The sequence below is a fragment of the Fundulus heteroclitus genome, chromosome 3 (genome assembly GCF_011125445.2).
Source record: "Fundulus heteroclitus isolate FHET01 chromosome 3, MU-UCD_Fhet_4.1, whole genome shotgun sequence".
NCBI lineage: Eukaryota > Metazoa > Chordata > Actinopteri > Cyprinodontiformes > Fundulidae > Fundulus > Fundulus heteroclitus.
In genome coordinates, this window is record NC_046363.1 from 41,399,500 (window position 1) to 41,420,831 (window position 21,332).

Genomic DNA, 21,332 nt, shown 5'->3' on the forward strand with positions numbered 1-21,332 from the left:
AAATGTTGCATAGCTGCTTTCCCTCTTAGCCCAGTACAGGCATTCAGGTGATCCTGCTATGTCTCAACACCAACAATCACACCGTTTTATCTTCAGTGTTTTCCAACTAAAAGATCTCTGGGTGGTTACAGTTGTATTGTCAGATTATTATTTATACTCCACAGCTGGTGATTTTACAAATGTTAAAAAGGTAAAGAGAATTTAAAAGAATAAATGTCACCCTAAGACCTCTCTGTCTGCATCTCCTTCAGGCTGCCTGCTAGATGGATGCTCCTATAACAGCTCCGTATCCTGGACGACCTCCACCAAACCCTGCATAACAAGACGCTGTCAGGTGGGTCTCTGCTATATAGTAATCGTGGCTGGTAGCAGATGGGTGGAGGGGTGGATGGCAGGGATTCAAGAAGGCTGGAAAAAGCAGAGGAGATGGTTAGAGCCATGCATGGATAATAAATAACGAGATAATTGTCAGGCAGTGATCATTGATGGGGACAAAACAGGATTGAGATAAAAGGTTAGATAAAATGTGAACTGTGTCAGGTGTAAAAAACCTGGAAAGATAATGGTCTAAGGATATTTTTCAGATGTAAATCATTACTTTGCTTCTTGTTTAGGAAGGTGTGATCACAGAGGCGGAGGTACAGTGTGTCATTCACTGCAAGAACCCAAAAATCCACCCAAAGAAGTGCTGCCCAACCTGCCCCAGTGAGTAGCAGTTCTGATGTTAAAAACTGAGAAAACTTTTCATCAGTGCTTATTTTACCTGTATTCATTTACAGGGTACTCAATTTTAACATGTGACATTTGTTTTCAGAAGTCTGAATTATACTTAATTAAATTAATGTCAAAAGAATAATAATATGTTTTAAATCTTACTCAGTAAAAATTACTCTGCACTCAAGTTTATTTTATCTCAATTTTTTAATCATTAAAATTTCAGTTTGTGTTCTTAAACTTTTTTTCACAACTTTGATTAATACATAATGTCAGACATTCAAGTATATATTTATCCTTGTATGTTCTATTATTTAGACAATGGTGCCATTTTCACTGTAAATTTTCACTGTAAAAACGAAAGTTTTAGTTGCCATTGCTTTGCTTATTTGTAAAATACCTACAACAGTTTCTAATGAGCTTGAATATATGCTTTCATAAACTAAAACTGGAAGAGATCTAAATGTAATGTTTCTGTTGCCTAACATCTGTCGCTGCAGGTTGCATCTTTGAGGGTCGCCTTTATAAAGAGAAGGAAGAGTTCAGCCCTGAAGGCAAACCGTGCATCAAGTGCGTGTGCACTGTGAGTACACATCCAACGTTTACCTTTCCTGCAGGATATCTGTCCTGCAAATTAGTTAGTTTTGGAGTCTCCCAGGAGTCACAAATATCTGGCTGGAACAACATCCTCCTCATTGCTTTTTCCCTTCCTAATTCCTCCCACGTTCCTGCCTCCTCCCAGCATCTTTACTTAGACAAACAAATGCCACAGCCGGGTCCATAAACACATTAAAGTATTAATGGCACCCAATAAGGACACCCTGCAGGTTTTTGACCAAATACACAAACTGTTGTTATAGATTCCACTGTTTAATTTACGAAGTTACAGAGCTTCTTATGACACCAAATGTTTTTTTTTATCTCGGTTGTAAATATATTAAAGCATGTTGGTGTGTAATAGTGCTATAGATATAAATAAAAATTTATTTATTGATTGATTGATTGATTGATTGATTGATTGATTGATTGATTGATTGATTGGGATGTGCTGTTTTTAGGGAGGGCGGACTCTCTGCATGAAGGAGGTGTGTCCTGTACTTTCATGCCCCGCTCACCTGAGCCACACCCTACCTGGACAGTGCTGTCCCAGGTGTATAGGTAAAAACTCAGCTTAATAAATGTTCCTGGAATTTCTGTGATTTTCTTCAAGACTTCAGGCTTTAAGCTTTTTGGGACTTCTTTATACTCATTGTTTCCTGTGTGTGATTCTGTTTCCCCTCCAGGTCAGAGGAGAGTGTATGATCTCTCTTTAGGAAGTTGTCTCTTCCACAGTGATGTCTATGACAACGGTACTTCCTTTATGCTCAACAACTGTACCACCTGCACATGCAAGGTACTTCCCTGCAGATAAATTTTATTGATAAAATGGGAACTTATTCCACTCATCCTTTCTAGAAATAGAATATGGCATATTTGAATATCCTTTACATACAGCTGAAGCCATACACTATGCAAAAAGACAAATTTGTTTTTCAGTTTCTGACATTAACTCAGACTAAACCTAATTTAGGTTTTAAGTCTGTTAGGATAGACAAAATAATTTCATTTGGATTCATTGGATATTTCATTACTTTCTTCAAACCCACAAACACTAAGATTTGTATGCCTTTAAACAATTTCAGAGAGCTCAGACAATGACCTTATGGTTTTGTAAGCCTCTGATAGGTTAATTGATAATATTCAAGTTAAATGAAGGTATGTGTGGACGTATTTTAAGGCAACACCTCAAACACCCTGCCTACTTGTCTGAAACAATGAGAAATACAAAGAAATTGGCTCAGATATAGTGAGTTCATCCTTTCCAGACATCTGAAGGTGCCATGCTCATTTAATGCAATTATGAATAATATAAGAGTGTCCAATCTGTCATTATTCTGACCTTTACCAAATATAAATAGTTTTGGGGATCCTATCTGGCTGCACAGGTTAAGTCTGGTTTAATGTCAGATAGTATGGACAAATGGTTTGAGGGTACATGTCTGGATTCAGCCATGATTAACCCTAATGCAGGAAGTTTCTGTTTCTTGTCCTTAAGGATTCAACCGTGATGTGCAAAAAGCGGTGCTCACGTCCGGGCAGCTGCCAGGGCGGTCAGTGCTGTGACGAGTGTCTGTCTTATGTGAAGGTGGAGGAGGTGAAGTACTGCAGGGTGCGGAACAAAATCTACAGGGTGAGGACAAGAATAAATGGATTATCAATAGATTGTCTGATGTAGATTAATAAATGGACAATGGCTGGATAGATAGGATGAGTAGATTAATAAACGAGTGGCAGAATGATGAATGTGATGATGATTGGCGAGAGAACGGCCCTTATGGTTGCTTATCCATATAGCATCTAAGCTAAACAAGACCTATCCAAGCTGCAGCAACGGAAATTATTGTTAACGGAGAGGCTAATATACATGTTATTAGTTGTGACATTGTCATAGACAAAGCTATAAACCAAAACATAAAGAAGAAGAAGAATGCAGATGTAGGGTTTGTGACATGCTGCAGGAATATAAAGTGTAGATTTATTGTATTTGTCGCTAATGTTGTGACCCTGTTGTGTCTGCAGGAGGGGGACATGTGGTCTTCAGTGAACTGCACGCTTTGTGCCTGTGTTAGAGGCACCGTGGAGTGTCGGCCCAAACAGTGCGTGCCGATCACCAGCTGTCCCTCGGTGAGTGACAGAGGCTTACTTCTACTCGTAGCATCTACATGTGAATGTTGCGTTTGTTGGATGGTGTACAGTATATGATCCATGACTTCCTGTCATTTTCAGATGCAAATATGCTTCAAAATGTTGACACGTATCTTTACCAAAACTATTTACTCTGATCAAAAAAAAAAAAAAACGTGCCTGCCCTCATCTTTTAATAAAAAGCTAACAATATTCTAAGAACATAATTTTACAAACTGTTGCTTTAAATGTAAGAATTGCCAGGTGATTAGGGTGAAAATGACATTAATTGGATAAAATCATAAGACTTTAGATTCCCTGAGCTTGCACATCTCTCTTTTCCATATTTGATATTAACCGTAGTTCATGAAAATGTTGGTAATCTTCTACACCTTCTAAATAGCAGCAACACAAGGAGTTTAAAACTGCTTGCAGGAAAAAGGTTTGCGCTGTGTTCACCTGTCATAGAGGCCGCTCCGAAGTCATCTGTCGGTCGGCGGGTGATGGAGTGGATTCCTCACATACCGCCAACCGGTGCCGGCCGTGCAGTCAGAGCTGGTGTCAGTGTTAGCCCAAGTTCACACGCTTCCAGTGGTTACAGCAAACCCTCACCTGTTGCTCGCGGTCACAGCAGGAGACTGTGCAATGATGTTGGTGGTCTTTGTAATTTCTCTACAATGAACAGCATTTGTAATGCCAGATTTATTTTAATAATTTTGTATGAGGTTTGTTTCAGACAACAGGATTTTGGAATTATTTCTGTATTTTTTATCAGACATTTTGACAGAATTTATTGTATTCATGAAGACACCAGATTGAAGTTATATTTATATATATTTTTTTTTTAAATATACTCAACAAATTATGGCCCGTCCACCTGCAAATTACCGGTGTTTGTGATGGTGCAGAGTAAGAAAGGACTGTGAGTAGTTAAAAAAACCTGTTACTTTCATTTTATGATCATTTATTTACTATTTACACATCATGTTCTGAATCACAAATAAACAAAAATAAACCTCTTCAATCTTTCTCAAAGCCTGAAAAGACAGGATTCTGCACAGAAATTATCTAATACACACAAAAAATTTAGGTAATTGCTAAAATGCTTAAAAAAACCGAGCTTGATTGATCAATTAACTTACTATTTAGTGTTTCTATTGAGATATTTAAGACAAAAAATGTACATATGCACCAATCACACATTGTGGTCTTATTTTCAATCTCTTGTTCTTGTAAGGCTTCAACCAATTAATTTAATCTAGCTTAGATTTCTCTTTGACAAATATAAAATACAGGGTTTAAAGTGTTTCTGTCTAGATTCCTTGTCATAAGCGCTCTTTAGTTAGTCATATCAGATGCAGATCAAATTATGTGGAGTGGAGAATTTCAAATTAAAATCAAATCAGTTTATTTATATAGCGCCAATTTACAACAGATGTCAAACTCAAGGCATTTTACAGTCAAGTCAATCAAATCATACATCAATCATTACAATTTAATCCCTCTTTGCCAGCTTGCGTTAGCACAATCAACATTCATAATGATGAACAGCAGTCACAGGGTGTACCAAATGCAGCCATCGTTTACAAATGCAACATGTTCCACAATAGACAGGGGTTGAAAACTCAAAAGGATAAAACAGAAAAAAAACAAAACATTATTATTCTGGTATCTGCTTAAACTGGCTCCAGGTCAGTTCGCCTCAGTTTGGCATTTCTATCAAATATTACCAAAACTGGTGAAATGACCAGAACCTGACGAAGTTGAGGCAGCCTGAATGAATGGCAGACATGTGACTGCAAAAAAGAGTTTCCTGTTATATAGCATCTTGCTGTGTTTTGCTCTGATTAACAAACATCTCACTGATACAGAAACCTGCAAACTTTAAGTCTTCCCCAGTAATAACAGCTTCTACACTGAGAAGGGCTGTCGATGGTTCTGGGTCCATTCACCTCGTTGCTTTCCTTATTTTGTTTCATATCTCCAAACAAACCATTTTTACCCATGTATTTAAACCATTGCCTACAGGCTTATTTTTTTTCTTCTATTTAAGTATTTCTATGAATTACAGACACAGTGGGTAAAATGCTAAAATCTCACATGTAATTTGATCCACTTTTATTGAAAGATCACAGCTTTACTTTGGCTGTCAACACGGGTGTGAATTCATACATGATGAGTAGAAAATGTCCCGCAGTGAACGACACAAAACTTCAAAGGTGCGCAACGTTGAAGGGACAACATGACCAGTGCATTAATGTGACCTTTCAGTGCGAAGGTATGGAGCGTTGTTCATTATTCAGAAAAGTTTTTTTTTTTCAAGTTTCCATTGGAAATCATCCAATTCCAGTCACGAGCCAATCCCTCGGTGCATCTCCAAAACAGAATACGGTGCGTCACAACAGGGGAGAAGCTGCTATGAGGATGATATCTAAAATATTTAAGAGGATTTTTAAAGACATTTGCTGCATTTAAAGTTTTTTTTTTCTCTGCACATTGGTTTTTACAACTTCTAGAGCTGTCACTGCCTTTATGTGCTTCAACATGAATGAAGGTCAGATTAGGAGTTTTCCCGGAGCCGCCATCACTGGGTGTCATTGAGCTACTGAAGGCTTGACTCACAGAAAATTGATTTACAATCTTAAAGCTGATGTCAAGCGATGAAATCTGATACAGTACTGCTGCCGCATATTTGATGAGATTCATGTTAACCTCTTATTGTTCTACCACGAATCTGAACTTTAAAGACAAGTCGGAAGTATGTCTTTCCTAAAAGAGCTGGAACCGAGAGAACCACTGAGCAAAATAATGACTTTTTTATGAATTTGTGGCAGTCTGGTAGCTTACAGCTGTCCTTGGTGGTCACAACTGTGACTCCTCGCTGACGCAGAGGTCACCACAGTCCACAACACCCTCTCTAAGCTTACATGGACACACACAATCTCTCCCATGCCGTCCTCCTGCGGTCAGCAGCAGGTCAGCGGAGTGTCTGGGTCCCCTTCGGAGACAGCGTGTCTCCAAACAGCCTTTTGTCTGTATTACGTTTGAGTGACAGCAGAGAAGAGGTTCCCTATATTTAGGCCCTTGAAAACTAATCTCTGTCAGTGTGTGTGTGCGCTTTGAAAGGCAGCGTGTGTTCCTCTGGGTGTGTGTGTGTGCACTCTTCAAAGACTGAGAGTGGCCTTTGTGTGGAGGTTAGAGCCGCAGCGCATGTCGGGAGTACAGAGAACGTCTGCGAGCGATGACAGACGAGCGGCGTGCGCGTGAAAAAGACAGGGGAGGAAAAGTACTTTAGTGTTGGTCTGTCCAGACTTTCAAAGGATAGTTAAGGTTAAAAACCGGGTTACTGTTTGGGTTTCAGAATTAAGGTTTAGAAAAAACATTACATCAGTCCTGCTCGGTTAGAAGGAGGTGCAAATGAAGGGCTTCCCTCAGGCAACAAAAAACTCAGCGTGTAAAAGATTCCTCTGATCTGCTCTCCTGATGGAGGTGGAAACGTACTGGAGACACACACACAGCCACGGGGTCCTGTTACACAGACAAAGTTTCCTTACCTCTGTGGGGGTCCTGATATAACAATAAACTAATTGAAACCTGAACCATTTCTCAGCATTTATGTCCTTTAAACTAGTTAAAGTATCCCTGTGAATATTTGCAGTTATCCAGGTCAAGGCAACAGCAAACAGCTCAACAGCTTAAATCGGAGGCAACCAGACTTTTGCCCAGTATTTTTCTGAGAATGTATTGTTTTAGTTAGAGTATGAGCAACTAGGGCTGGACGATAATTCAATAACAATATATATTGATCGATAGACGTATATCGATAAAAAGGGTCAATAAAAAGTTCAATAGAAGAACAGTTTTCCTTTTGCGTCCTAGCCGTGTAGGGTAATATAACACATTACATCCTCCCAACCAATCACAACGCAGACCCATGAACGCCCGGTAACCAAGCTCCGCCCCCTTTAAAGACTTCAAAGAGCATGCATTCTTTTTTTTGAAACTTGCAGTTTTGGTAAAAAGTCGGTTGAATAAAGGATTGAGTTTGAATTCAGCCTTTGTGTGTTCTGTATCTAAAAATAGGTCACTAACCATAAAATGGTCAGAGTTGCACTTAAAATATATGTTTTGAATTTGCTGATAATTATCAATATCGATCAATATGATTTCTATTTTATCAATATTCTTTGTTTCTTATATTGTCCAGTTCTATGAGCAATTCATTTTAGAAGTTACCAAAAAACAAATATTTAGTAAAACACAATCTATGTTTCATAAATATAAATTTCCATCCTAAGATTTTACTCAATAGATCATTTTTAACTTTTCACATGTAGCTGTGTCAGCTTTTCTGAAAGGAATTAAGTTAATTAAAATCTAAAATAAGACAATCTTTTGTACTGATAACAGTGAATCATTGTATTCAATGCGATGCACCAAACGTTTCCTTGAATGGTTCTGATTTTCATTCAGCAACCCGATAACTGAAACATCTGTTCGCCCTGCTCCTCCCATTCATTGAGCTGTTGTTCATTTCATCACCTTGTCAGACATCCTACCCTCTTTTTTTATTATTATTTACCAACTATGAATGAGGTTCCTCTAATGTTGAATGCCTCCACTTTGTTCCTTACAGAACAAGATCCTGAACAGAACCGGCTGCTGTCCAGTTTGCACTGAAAGTAAGTCCAGTTCACAAGAGTGTCTGATAATCTCTTTCTTATCCTGAAAATGTTTTATGTCTATGGCGCATAAGTGTACAAATATTCAAAACACACTAAAGCTAAACTATTTAATGCTTTTTTCAGATGACGTTTGTGTTTCATTGCTAATGTAAAACACTTTGAATAAACAAATAATATATTTAATTCATATTCAAAGTTGAAATCTTTACTTCTGAAAGCAAGCCTTGGCACTTTGGTTAAATATTCCTCATGTGCTGCAGTCCAGACTGTGGTTTGTCCTCAGGTCATTTTACTTTAGCAGAAATCCCCCAGCATGGTCTATTTCAGTAATATAAATACCCTCTAAACCTCATATGGACATAGAATAAAATTTTGTTTTATTTGGGTAAGGCAGACATTTACCTCACCACAGATGTTGGTTTCACTTCCGAGCAAGGCAGATTAAAGCAGCATATTTCAGTATTTCTCATAAATTACGTGTTTGGAGATGGGTTTCAGGTTTTTGTATAGATTTGTTTTAAAACTTGTGACGTTTTGGTGGTCTGCTGGTCTTCCAGTGCAGTTATTTACAGCAATTCAAATTTAAACAGCATGAAATTTTCTGTCATTCCAAGATATTTTTCAGCGTTCCCTCTTTCCATCCCTGTTTGTGTACAGAACCTGGGGTATGCACAGTCTTTGGTGACCCTCACTACAACACCTTCGATGGCAGGACCTTTAACTTTCAGGGAACTTGTCAGTATGTGCTGACACGGGAATGTGGCGCCATCCAATCTGGATCGCCAGGAAACACCATCACCAGCTCAGACTCCAGCTTTACGGTAGGACAACAGAACCGGTTCATAGAGGGTGTGGGAATCTGCTTAATCCAAGTTTAATTTGTATTTAGTCCCCTTTATTCTTTCACCCCTAAATGAAAGCCAGTGCATCCTTCAAAAGTCACCTAGCTAATAGAGTTGTGCATCACTTAGGCTTACCCTAGTATACTATATTGTATAATAACTATATACTATATTTCTTTCATAATTAGCTGTTGCTCAAGTTTGTTCTTAATTTCAGGTATTGGTGAAGAACGATGCTCGGCGGACCCGCTCGTTCTCCTGGACCCAGTTTGTTGAAGTTCGACTTGGAGCTTTGAGTCTCAGTCTGCATCAGCACCTCACGGTGCGAAGGAACGGTACTCGCATTGCCCTGCCGTACCACGGCCCTGGGGTGCACATTGACCTGGATGGATACCTGCTCAAACTCACCACCATTGCAGGTCGGGACACATTAAGACTCAGTAACCCTTGCTTGTTTTTTCTCCACACTCCCTAAGCTTTAACTCCCACACTTTTCTTTACAGGTCTGGAAATCACCTGGGATGGCGACAGTTTTGTAGAGGTCGTTGCTGCTCCACACCTGCGTGGTCGCCTCTGCGGGCTCTGTGGGAACTACAACGGTCAGAAGCGTGACGACACCATCGGGGGCGACGGCCTGTTAAAGTTCGATGTGGACGAGTTTGCAGAGTCGTGGAGAGTCGATGGAAACGATGTTTGCTCCCAGCAGCATCCACCTCGCAGGTCGACGTCTCACCTGTGCCCCGGCACTGTCAAGGTCAAGCTCCGGGCCCACAGAGAATGCCAGAAGATAAAGTCGTGGGAGTTTCAGAAGTGCCACCGTGTGGTAGATTTTGGCCCTTTCTACAGGTGGGACCAAGGCTCATGTGTGGTGTTAAAAATTTACTTGTTTTTTGTTTGTTTTTAGATTGAAATTAACTTTTTTGTCTACCTTAAAACTGGTTCGGTCTATTAATGGGATTATTGTCTGTTTGGTAGAACTCTCCGTGCCCCAGCTTTGACTTCCTGGCCAATGTCTAGAAAAGTTGCTCCAATATTTCCACAAAATGTTCTTTACTCATGATGCCGTCTATTTCGTGAAGTGCACCAATCCGTCCTGTAGCTAAACATGCTCACAACATCATGTGGCCAAGACTTCAGTTTGTATGATGTTCCCAGGCTTGCAGCCTTCCACATTTTCCCCCAAATGTAACAATGATCATTATGGCCAGAAAAGTACATTTTAGTTTCATCAGAACACCGTACACATTTCCAAAAGGTTAACCCATGTGAGACACTCTCACCAGCTTTAGCCACCAACTTTTGGAAAGTTGTTTGCGTTTGTCTTTGGGTTGATATGCACAGTAATGACAAAAATATCCCTGGGACACATCTTCTTCCTGACTGGTATGAAGGCTGGACTTTCCCACAGCGTTTATATTTACGTATAACTGCTTGAACAGATGATTCTGGCATCTTCAGGCATCTGGAAATTGTATCCAGGGATAAACCAGAGTTGTGGAGGTTGCCAACTCTCTTTCTTTTCTTTCTATTCTGATTTCAGGAAATCAGTGCGCTAGAGATTTGTCTTAAAATATTGTGAATCCACTTATCAAACTAATGACATAATCATCCGGGTTTCCCCACATTGTTTGAAGATGCAAGAATCTTGGTTGGGTTTAAGAAGATGAGACCAAATTCTGATTTAATGTTCAGATGATGAAAGTGAGGAAAAACTTCCCCGTTGTGTAAAGCTGGTCTACACTAAACCATATTCTACTCTTTCCAGGTCATGTGTGACAGACATGTGTGAGTGTCCAGTCCATAAAAACTGCTACTGTGAGTCTTTCATCGCCTACAGCCGAGCCTGTGAGAGGGAAGGAGTGCCTGTCCTGTGGAAGCCTGACAACGTCTGCATGGGTTAGTGTTTTTGATCATTACTCATAGACTACTAAGAGAAGAAACAAAATGCCAGTTCATAGAGATTATTTGAGCTGCAACACTAAAAGATCTAATTACTATCCTTTCTGTTAGAGGGATCCTCAAAGGGAGTTACTTTCATCGCTCCTTAAATGTAGAATGTGTTGTTAAAGACTTTTCTTTCTTAGCTGATCTACAGAAAAGCTGATCTACCTCTGGATATATAACCTCAATGTGTTTAAAATACAAAGTTTGATTAAAATGCATGAACTGTGTTTCACCACTGCTGTGGAAATTGGCAAGAAATGATGACCAGTCAGAGGGAACGGTGACTGTTTTCATTTGGGGAGCATCAAATAAAAAGATTTATCAGTTACCGGAATAAAGGATTTTCTTGTTCATTAAAAATTAACAATAAACAAACAACAATGCTGGTAATTTGAAACCCTGGCAGCATTTATTAGCTATATTTATCTTCTCAACATTCAGCTGCAAAGTCAGCACAATCTGTCCACCACATGATGAACTCGACCGATTTTGTTTTGAAATAATTTTGTTGAACCAACCATTAAGAACTTTATTTCTAAAGCGAAATGAAAAATAAATATCTCAATAGATAGTAATATACAAGTAGTGTCATGTGAAAAAATGTCTCTTGTGTAACTTATATTAATTTTAAAAAAATCATATTTAATTTATCTTTAACCTTATAAATAAATAGTTGAAAAGCTTTATCAGGACTGCAACATTCAAGACCTTCTTATTGACAAACTGACAAACATTTTCCATGTTACCACTGATATTTTAAAGATTTTTCTTTGGTGATGAGCTCCCGAGTCTGTGAGGAAAGAAGGCCTCCTAACCATCCCCCTCATCTTTTTCTCATTGCACAGTCAGGACTGTTGCTGGACCAATTCAAATGTTAATACTACTTCCAGTCAGAGGAAACATGTTGAGTTAAAAGATTACTTTAAACCCACATCTGCCACGGGTATGAATACCTGGAGGTTTTTAGCTATGTGGCTTCACTAGCAAAATTGAGTTTATCAGTTTGGTTTATGTTCTGTATAATCTGTCATTTAAGTAATGTCCAATGTGCAAAACATGTTAAACGCTGGTGTTTAAAAAATAAATAGGAATGCATGATGCCAAGTAGGTGGACACGCATAAATCCAGAGGTTTGACAGTTCTGGTCATGGTTTAAGTCCTAATATTTTCTTTTCTTCTACTTTCTCTTGTTTCTATCAGCCACCCAATGTAAACATGATGCAGTCTACGACACCTGTGGCCCGGGATGTATTAAAACCTGCGACAACTGGAATGAGATTGGACCGTGTCATAAACCCTGCATAGCTGGCTGCCACTGCCCTGCCAACCTGGTGCTGTTCCAGGGACGCTGCATCAAACCCACGTCCTGCCCTGGACGGTGACCCCTGTTACCTCTGACTGAGGGAGAGGGGCTACTTCACGGACACTCTTCTGTAGACTAGAGGGCCAAACTACCCAAGACGCTAATGGGTTACAGTCCACCAGTCAAATGCACCATGGTACTCAGGGTCCATAATGTTGTCACAGTGACACGCAACATTCAGTCTCAGATGTTCTTGTGCCTTTTCTGATGCCAAGTGCTGTGAAATATTTTGAGGAAAAACTCAAACTCAAGAGAAAACTCAGGGCACCATCTTGGGGATTTTACACCTCACACATCTGAAGACCGTTCAGCTTGTGGCTTTGGGCCTTCGAGAGACTTCTTGGGCCAGGGGACTCGTTTCAGAGCCAACCAGGCGCCTTCTTGCAAAGACTCAAACTGGAGACGCTCGGATTTTGGATTTGTGCATTAATGAGAAACTATCCGATGCATCATACCAAACTGGCCGGCTGATCTCTTTTCCATCAGTGCAAACTGTAAATTTACCAGATTCATATATGAGACAAAACATCTTTTATATTAATTTTGCTAATATTAATATTGTTGTTGTTGATGTTAATTTATATATCCTTCATTGACATGTTGTAGCAAGAGCCAGAATCAAGAAATCAAATAGTTTTTTTTATTTGATTCAAAGGGAAACAAAAAGCTATTTATGTATTTGTTGTGTACTTTTGTGTTACTGTTTGAAGAGAAATGCCCAAATGTGACTCAGTTATTGCACCATCGCAGGGAATAAGTACTGTATTGTATTAAAGCTCCATGTACAGTTTGTTGTGGATAGTATAAAAACTGAAGGTGTTCATGTAAATATATGTTTCACTTGACGAAAACTATTTAAGACCAGCAATATATCTCTTTTTTTTTTCAAAAGTTAATTTTTGACTGCTGTCTCAACTCTTTAAAATGTTAAATTAATATTTATATTTTGGTATAACATTGTCTTTAATCAGGAGGGAATTGGAATAATAGTAAAATGTTATAAGAAACGTTTCTTCTAGAAAAAGTGAAACTGGAATTATACATGGTACTAAACAATAATTTACAGTTTACAACATTCAATGAAATGACAGTCAAAAATAAGTAAATAATTCTGTTAAAATGTATTTGAACCTAAATAAAGAAATGTGGAGGTAGTTATGAACAAATTAGAGGCTTGAAAAGGTGCAAAATGTTATTGGTATTTTTAAATATTTTTGTAATAATCTAATCTTTTATGTTGATGTTTAAAGATAGATTTATTTCTGTATTTTTGTTTTGACTGCTGCTTCTGTGACAAATATAGAAATAGGAAAAAAAGCAATATAGAAAGAGAAAAAAGATTAAATAAATTGTATTTTCTTAACTTCATACACTACTCAAAAACATAAATGAACACTTTAGTCAGAGTATAATATCAAGTCATTTAAACATCTGGAGTGACGATCTGGTCAGGTCAATAGTAGAAAGGATGTTAATCAGTGTCGGCTGTTTTGGTTTTAATTAAATTAACAACCGGTTCACTAAAGGTGCAACAATGAGACTTCCCCCCCAAACAGGAATGGTTCTGCTGGTGGAGGTCACAGACATTTTTTCCCTGCTGAGTTATTTTTGTTGACTGTTTGTCAGTAGTTTTTCTTTTGTCAAGGGTCAGAGTCACTACTGGTAGCATGAGTTGATACCTGGGTCCTATAGAGGCTGCACAGGCAGTGCACCTCCAGCAGGCTGTTACATGAATAAGAACTGTTGCCTGAAGGTTTGCTCTCTCTCCCAGCACTGCCAGAAGAGCATGTAGGAGATCCCAGGAGATAGTTAGAACTAGACAAGGGCATCGGATGTTCTTCACCCATCAGCAGGGCCGGCATCTGCTCCTTTATGCAAGGAGGAACGGGAAGCGCACTGCTAGACCCACACAAAGGGACCTCCAGCAGGCCACTGGCATGAATGTCTCTGACCAAACCATCAGAAACAGACTTCACAAGAGAGGCCTGAGGACCCGACATCCTCTAGTAGGCCCTGTGCTCACCATCCAGCCATGTGGAGCCCGACTGTTATTTGCCAGACAACACCAGAATTTACAGGTTTGGCTCTGGTGCCATGTTCTTTTTTTTTATATTGACAGCAGATTCACTCTGAGCTCATGTGAATCATGAAAGGGCCTGGAGAAGTTCTGGTGAACGCTATTCTGCCAATTGGTCTTTGGAGGCATATCCATGGAGGGACGTACAGACCTGCACAGGATAAATGATGGAACCCTGACTGTCATTAGTTACTTGGATGAACCAGTGCAGTGGGTCCTGGGTTCCTCCTGGTGCATGATAATGCTTGGCCTCTTTAGGCAAGAGTATGCAGGCAGTTCCTGGAATATGAAGGTATTGATACCAGTGACTGGCCTCCATGCTTCCCTGACCTAAATCCAACAGAACTCCTCTGGGACATCCTGTTTAGGTCCATACAGCACCAGACTGTCTAGTAGCTCAGTGATGCGCTGGTAAGGACCTGGGAGGAGACACCCCAGAACATCATTCATCATCTCATGAGGAGCCTCGACATGGTCTGGCATGCATACAAGCACATCGGGGCTAAACAAACTGAACCATTTTGAGTTGTTGCAAAAACATTTCAGCAAATTGTACTAAACTGTAGCATCAGTTTTCAGTTTTACTATCTCTTTGATGTTGAATTATGCTCTCTGTACCCTGATAGTTTTTATTTTTATCAAATGATGTAACATCCTTTTGTTCTTAACACATTATCTATTCTATATCAAGATAGATATCCAGCAGGATCCGCCCAACCTTGCTCCCCAATTGGGATCATCATGTGTTTTCAAAGTGTTTTTTTTTTTTTTTCCTCGACAGAGTATATAAACCTAACAGAATATTGAAATTATTCTTAACAATGTAGTTTTTATTTATAGAAATGTATTTAATTATTCATTCTATGGGCTTTTTATTTTTTTATTCATTACACTACAAATCAATTCTTGAATACCAATGTTTTACATACAGTACAGTGCTGCAAAAAAGGTATTTTCACCTTTACAAATAAGCATTTATGTTTTATTTTTTTTGTCACACTTAAATGGCTCAGATCAAATATTTTTCACTATCGGTATAGAAATTAACCCTGAAATAAACACAAGCGGTAATTTTCAAATGATGGTCAAATTTATTAAGTAAAATCAATTCAATCAACTTGGCACTATGCGTAAAAGTAGTTTCTTTCTAAGCTTAATGACTCAGTGTGCCACCTTTGGGGGCAATAACTGACCTCAATCATTTGTGATAACTGGAAATAAGACTACATTTCTGTGGAAGAATTTTAGTTCCTTCTTTGAAGAATAATTTTGATTTGGCCACATTGTAGAGCATTTGAACATAAAATGCCTGTTTAATGTCATACAACAGTATCGCTATCATATTTAAGCCCATACTATGAGAAGACCACTCCAAAACCTTTTTTGTTTTTGTTCTTTGAGTGTTTCAGAGTCAGACTTGCTGATGTGCTTCAGATAATCGTCCTGCTACATAACCCACGTGTGTTTAAGCTTCAGTTCACAGCATTTGCCACTAGAGGGCAGAATTCATGGTTCCACTGCTTTCACCGCTTGAAAAACATAATATAAAAACAGAATATAAAGATATCTGCGCTGGACCTGGACAGATTACACTGAACCTTTCTGCACTCCTAGACAAAAAGTGGATGTCCTTTTTAAATTGCACATTCAAAAACTATGGTCAAAAACACACAGTAATTCCAAATAACTTTCATATACTAAAACTTTGTGTTTTCTTGGGAAAGGGGACAGAAGCACTCAGTAATTTTTCATAATTCTACAGTCATCAGATCAAAACAAATCCATGTGGCATAAATATCTTTGCTGTAATGGAGTGAATTAATGAATTATTTATTCCCAACAATGAGACAATCCAGCAAAATTATAAATTTAACACATAGAAAACATTATGTATTACTGATAATATATATAATTATATTAATAATATATATTTATATTACATATAATTTAGTGATTGCATCTGAAAAAAACTGTATAATGTTCCTCTCTATTATCCTAATGTCGGTTTAAGCACATTAGCTGACAAAATGTTCAACTACGTAAATTAAAGACAGAAAAGTGTAACAACTGCAGCTTCTTCAGTTCATCTATGCTTTAACACCTGCCCATAAACAATAAAATGGGACAAAACCTTTATTAGGAATAAGTTATGATGGTAATTACATGAGCCTTAAGGTAATTTTCTTATGATTAAAGCAAAGCCAAGAGCATTATAGCTTATTTATAGTTGATAGTTATGCTCTATGTATCTATTATAGCTATGTACTTCACCAACAATCCTCCTTAACAGACAACTTTAATTGGAGGAGTGGTAAAACTCTCGATCAACCTGTAGTCCTGTACACTCACAGTATTATACCCTATTTTCATACCTAGGGGGAGATTTAAGACGGGTGAAGTCTGAGTAACCCCTGCCAGCTTGCATACTGTATCTATGTGGTTAAGGTCATGGACTTCACAGACCCATTTTACAAGGCGGGGTTAGTGGAAATCCACAGTAAGTTCTGGGGTAAATTCCTGCATACCCTGGGTTTTTGGTTTCAGAAAACTAGGAAGCCGTTCCCCTGAGTCAAATTATGACGACCAATTACTCTGTGAACCAACTCTGCTAGGTCGAAGGGTTTGTTGGACTAACCCTGTGTATGTGCTACTTTTCAGCTGAAACCTGCAGAAGGAAGTGTTGCAAAGAAAGGCGTGTCCTTTTTTGGAAGAACCTGGGCCCCGAGTAGAGTAGAAAGCAACTACTCTACCCCACTCTGTCATGCTCAGCGTTTTTGGTTTCAGAACAGCTCTATTCTCACTCTACACTCATTCAACATCCAATAAAAGGGGTGGGGGGTGGGGGGGTTAAGAGGTTTGCGCGAATTGATTATGTGTCTAGGTGCATCCCGACAGACACAAAAAGGACGTGGCTGTAAAGCAAAATGTGAAATATAAAAATACAGTTTAATCAGGTATGGTCCATCTATAATCAGCATACGCGATGAATGATGGGATGGTGTAACTTATTGAAATACCTGCTATGTACATTCATCTTTTTTGCAAGCATTTGGCATCCATGACACCCATCCATCTAAAAAAAGTTATTGATAATATATATATATATATATATATATATATATATATATATATATATATATATATATATATATATATATATATATATATAGTACAGACCAAAAGTTTGGACACACCTTCTCATTCAAAGAGTTTTCTTTATTTTCATGACTATGAACATTGTAGATTCAAACTGAAGGCATCAAAACTATGAATTAACCCATGTGGAATTATGTACTTAACAAAAAAGTGTGAAACAACTGAAAATATGTCTTATATTCTAGGTTCTTCAAAGTAAGGCAAGGCAAGGCAAGGCAAATTTATTTATATAGCACAATTCAGTACAAAGACAATGCAAAGTGCTTTACATGATTAAAACATAGCAAAATAAAACAGAATAAGAGCAAGTAGGAATAAAATATAGATAGAAAATAGAACAAAAAAGTGGTGATTCAGTTAACTAGGACAGTTGAAGGCAATTTTAAACAAATGTGTTTTTAATCTTGATTTAAAAGAACTCAGGCTTTCCGCACTTTTACAGTTTTCTGGAAGTTTGTTCCAGATAATTGGAGCATAGGAACTAAATGCTGCTTCTCCATGTTTGGTTCTGGTTCTAGGTATGCAGAGCAGGCTGGAGTCAGAAGACCTGAGTGGTCTGGATGGTTTATACGCTGATAACAAGTCTGTGATGTATTTAGGAGCTAAGCCATTTAAGGATTTATAGACTAACAGAAGTATTTTAAAGTCTATTCTCTGAGATACAGGGAGCCAGTGTAAGGACTTTAGAACTGGGGTGATGTGCTCTACTTTCTTAGTCTTAGTGAGGACGCGGGCAGCAGCGTTCTGGATCAGCTGCAGCTGTCTGATCCACTTTTTAGGCAGACCTGTGAAAACACCGTTGCAGTAATCAATTCGACTAAAAATAAACGCATGGATTAGTTTTTCTAGATCCTGCTGAGACATCAGTCCTTTAATCCTAGAAATGTTCCTCAGGTGATAGAAAGCCGACCTTGTAACTGTCTTTAGATGCTTTTGAAGGTTCAGGTCTGAGTCCATCACTACACCCAGGTTTCGGGCCTGATTTGTGGTTTTTAGCTGAAGCGACTGAAGCTGTGTGCTAACTTTTGATCTTTCCTCTATTGGTCCAAATATTATTACTTCAGTTTTGTTTTTATTCAATTGGAGAAAATTTTGGCACATCCACGTATTGATTTCTTCTAGGCATTTACTCAGTGCCTGAATTGGTTCATAGTCACCTGGTGACATGGTGATGTAGAGCTGTGTGTCGTCTGCATAGTTATGGTAGCTGATGTTGTTATTTTTTATTATCTGGGCTAGAGGGAGCATGTAGATATTGAATAGGAGGGGACCCAGAATGGACCCTTGGGGAACCCCAAATGGGATTTTTGTCATCTCTGATGTAAAGTTACCTACTGATACAAAAAATTCCCTGTCCTTTAAGTAGGATTTAAACCAGTTGAGTGCTGTACCAGAGAGGCCGACCCAGTTCTCCAGGCGTTCTAACAGAATGGAGTGATCGACAGTATCAAATGCTGCACTAAGGTCCAATAGAACCAGCATGGTGGTTCTTCCACAGTCTGTATTTATATGGATGTCATTAAACACCTTGATCAGGGCGGTCTCTGTACTGTGGTGAGCACGGAAACCTGACTGGAAAACGTCAAATCGGCTGGTCGTTGTTAAGAAGGTGTTTAATTGTTGAAACACAGCTTTTTCAATAATCTTACTGATAAAGGGGAGGTTTGAGATGGGCCTGTAGTTCTGGAGTAGAAGTTTGTCTAAATTATTCTTTTTCAGCAGTGGTTTGATAATTGCTGTTTTTAGGGACTGGGGGAAAACACCTGACAGGAGGGACGTGTTTATTATCTGAGTCAAATCAGACGCTATGACAGGTAAAACTTTTTTAAAGAAAGCTGTGGGTAGAACATCAAGACAGCATGAAGAGGAACTTAGCTGCTGAATGATCTGCTCTAAGCTTTTGTAGTTTATTTGGCTGAATTGGGACATTTTGTCAGGATAAGTTCCAGCTGAGTACGGCTTTGGTTCTGGAGCTGGTGTGGAAGTACAAACTGATCCTCTAATTTTTAGGATTTTCTCAGTAAAGAAGTTAGCAAATTCATTGCAGGCCCTGGTGGAGTGGAGTTCTGAAGCCACGGACACAGGAGGATTTGTTAACCTGTCGACTGTGGAAAATAAGACACGAGCATTATTAATGTTTTTCTTAATGATCTCAGAGAAGAAAGATTCTCTTGCATTTTTCAATTGTAAGTTATATCTGTTAAGTCTCTCTTTATAGATGTCATAGTGAACCTGGAGTGTATTCTTTCTCCACCTGCGTTCAGCTTTTCGACATTCCCTCTTTTCACTTCTAACTGATGGAGCATTTCTCCAAGGAGATTTTTTCTTCCCGGAAACAACTTTCACTTTAACTGGAGCAATGCAGTCAATGATGTCTGAGACTTTAGACTGAAAGTTATCTACTAGCTCATCTACTGAGTTGCAGCCCAAGGTTGAAGTAGCAGAGTAAGCTTGAATAAAAGTTTCAGTGGCATTGTCCTTAAAGGTGCGTTTTCTTACGATGTCCCTTTGGCTAAATGAGTCACTGGTAATGATACATTCAAAGGTAACGGAGAAGTGATCGGATAAGGCAACATCAGTTACATTGACCTGTGAAATGTTTAGACCTTTAGTGATGATTAAGTCTAAAATATGCCCCTGCTTGTGTGTTGGCTGTTTAACATTCTGAGTTAAACCAAAGTTTCTAAGTGTGTCACACAGTTCTTTTGCACTTCTGTCTTCAGGGTTGTCAACGTGAAAGTTGAAGTCTCCCACAATAATTAAACAGTCATAATCAACACATATCACAGACAAGAGGTCACTAAAATCCTTAAAAAAGTTTGATGTGGACTTAGGAGGCCTGTAAACATTCAGAAACATAGTTCGTACCGGGCTCTTTACCTGGAGAGCCAAATGTTCAAAAGAGTCAAATTTTCCCAAAAACACCTTTTTACACTTTAGTGAATCATTAAACAATGTTGCTACTCCTCCACCTTTCCTTTGCTGTCTGCTCTCACAAAGGAAATTGTAGTTTGGAGGTGTTGACTCCAGCAGTATTACTTCTTCATTAGATTCATGTAACCATGTTTCTGTTAAAAACATAACATCAAGATTGTTGTCAATAATAAAGTCATTAATTAAAAGGGATTTTCCTGACAGAGATCTAATGTTTAATAAACCTAGTTTATATGATTTGGTGGTTGATGATGTCTCTGTGGCAGGTTGCATCTGACAGTTTATGACTTTCAAGTATTTGTTCCTGTTTATCCTTTTGTTTTTCTTTTTTCTGCCACGAATCATCACAGATATTCCGTAATTCCCGGGAAAAGACCCAAGCTGATTCTTGAAACTGTCTTGTCTGATAAACGTGCAGCGAGGGCCCGCTGTGTATCACAGCGAAGTAATCTGAAGGTCTTGAGGACAGGCATGTTCCGTGATACGTAGAGGAGGATCTGGGGCTCTGCGGCCTTTGGAAGATGCTGGTTTAGTCACAGAGCTGTGGCTATATGGAGAGGATGTCATCTGTAGGCCAATCTTAAATACTTTGTTCATGTTGGGAGAAAATTCCAGAAAAGGAACCTCTGGGCTTTGTGGAGAGGAAGGCGAGGCGGGTGTAGTCCGGACCGGTGTTCGTGACGATGGATTTTCTTGGTCCTCTCTTTGTCCTGCTAAGATCTGGGATGAATCCTCCTGTAGCTCTGAGAAAGCCTCTTTCTGTGTCATCTTTCTGGCCATGTTTATCTTGGCTTGTTCGGGCTGCACTGGGCTTATCTTTTGTTTAGGCACTGGATGTACATTGTTTTGGGACAAAGCTGATGACAAATGGTTCACAGAATAGAAGATGTTTG

At 38.8% G+C, this 21,332-nt stretch overlaps 2 protein-coding genes across 2 annotated transcripts in view; one reads left to right on the forward strand and one right to left on the reverse strand.

Moving 5' to 3' along the window:
• bmper (BMP binding endothelial regulator) overlaps nucleotides 1-15,428 on the forward strand; it is a 45,279-nt gene extending 29,851 nt beyond the window's left edge. The window contains exons 4-16 of the mRNA XM_012854122.3: nucleotides 252-334; nucleotides 615-705; nucleotides 1,215-1,297; nucleotides 1,773-1,872; nucleotides 1,998-2,107; nucleotides 2,810-2,944; nucleotides 3,334-3,438; nucleotides 8,075-8,120; nucleotides 8,781-8,944; nucleotides 9,183-9,384; nucleotides 9,469-9,811; nucleotides 10,731-10,861; nucleotides 12,110-15,428. Of these exons, the coding sequence (XP_012709576.2) occupies nucleotides 252-334; nucleotides 615-705; nucleotides 1,215-1,297; nucleotides 1,773-1,872; nucleotides 1,998-2,107; nucleotides 2,810-2,944; nucleotides 3,334-3,438; nucleotides 8,075-8,120; nucleotides 8,781-8,944; nucleotides 9,183-9,384; nucleotides 9,469-9,811; nucleotides 10,731-10,861; nucleotides 12,110-12,291 (1,775 nt within the window). The 3' untranslated portion in view covers nucleotides 12,292-15,428. The remainder of the gene's footprint in view (nucleotides 1-251; nucleotides 335-614; nucleotides 706-1,214; nucleotides 1,298-1,772; nucleotides 1,873-1,997; nucleotides 2,108-2,809; nucleotides 2,945-3,333; nucleotides 3,439-8,074; nucleotides 8,121-8,780; nucleotides 8,945-9,182; nucleotides 9,385-9,468; nucleotides 9,812-10,730; nucleotides 10,862-12,109) is intronic.
• The window catches only part of LOC105922701 (C-type lectin domain family 10 member A), a 512,726-nt gene that overhangs the window by 326,674 nt on the left and 164,720 nt on the right, over nucleotides 1-21,332 (reverse strand). The gene's annotated exons all lie outside the window — the stretch shown is intronic.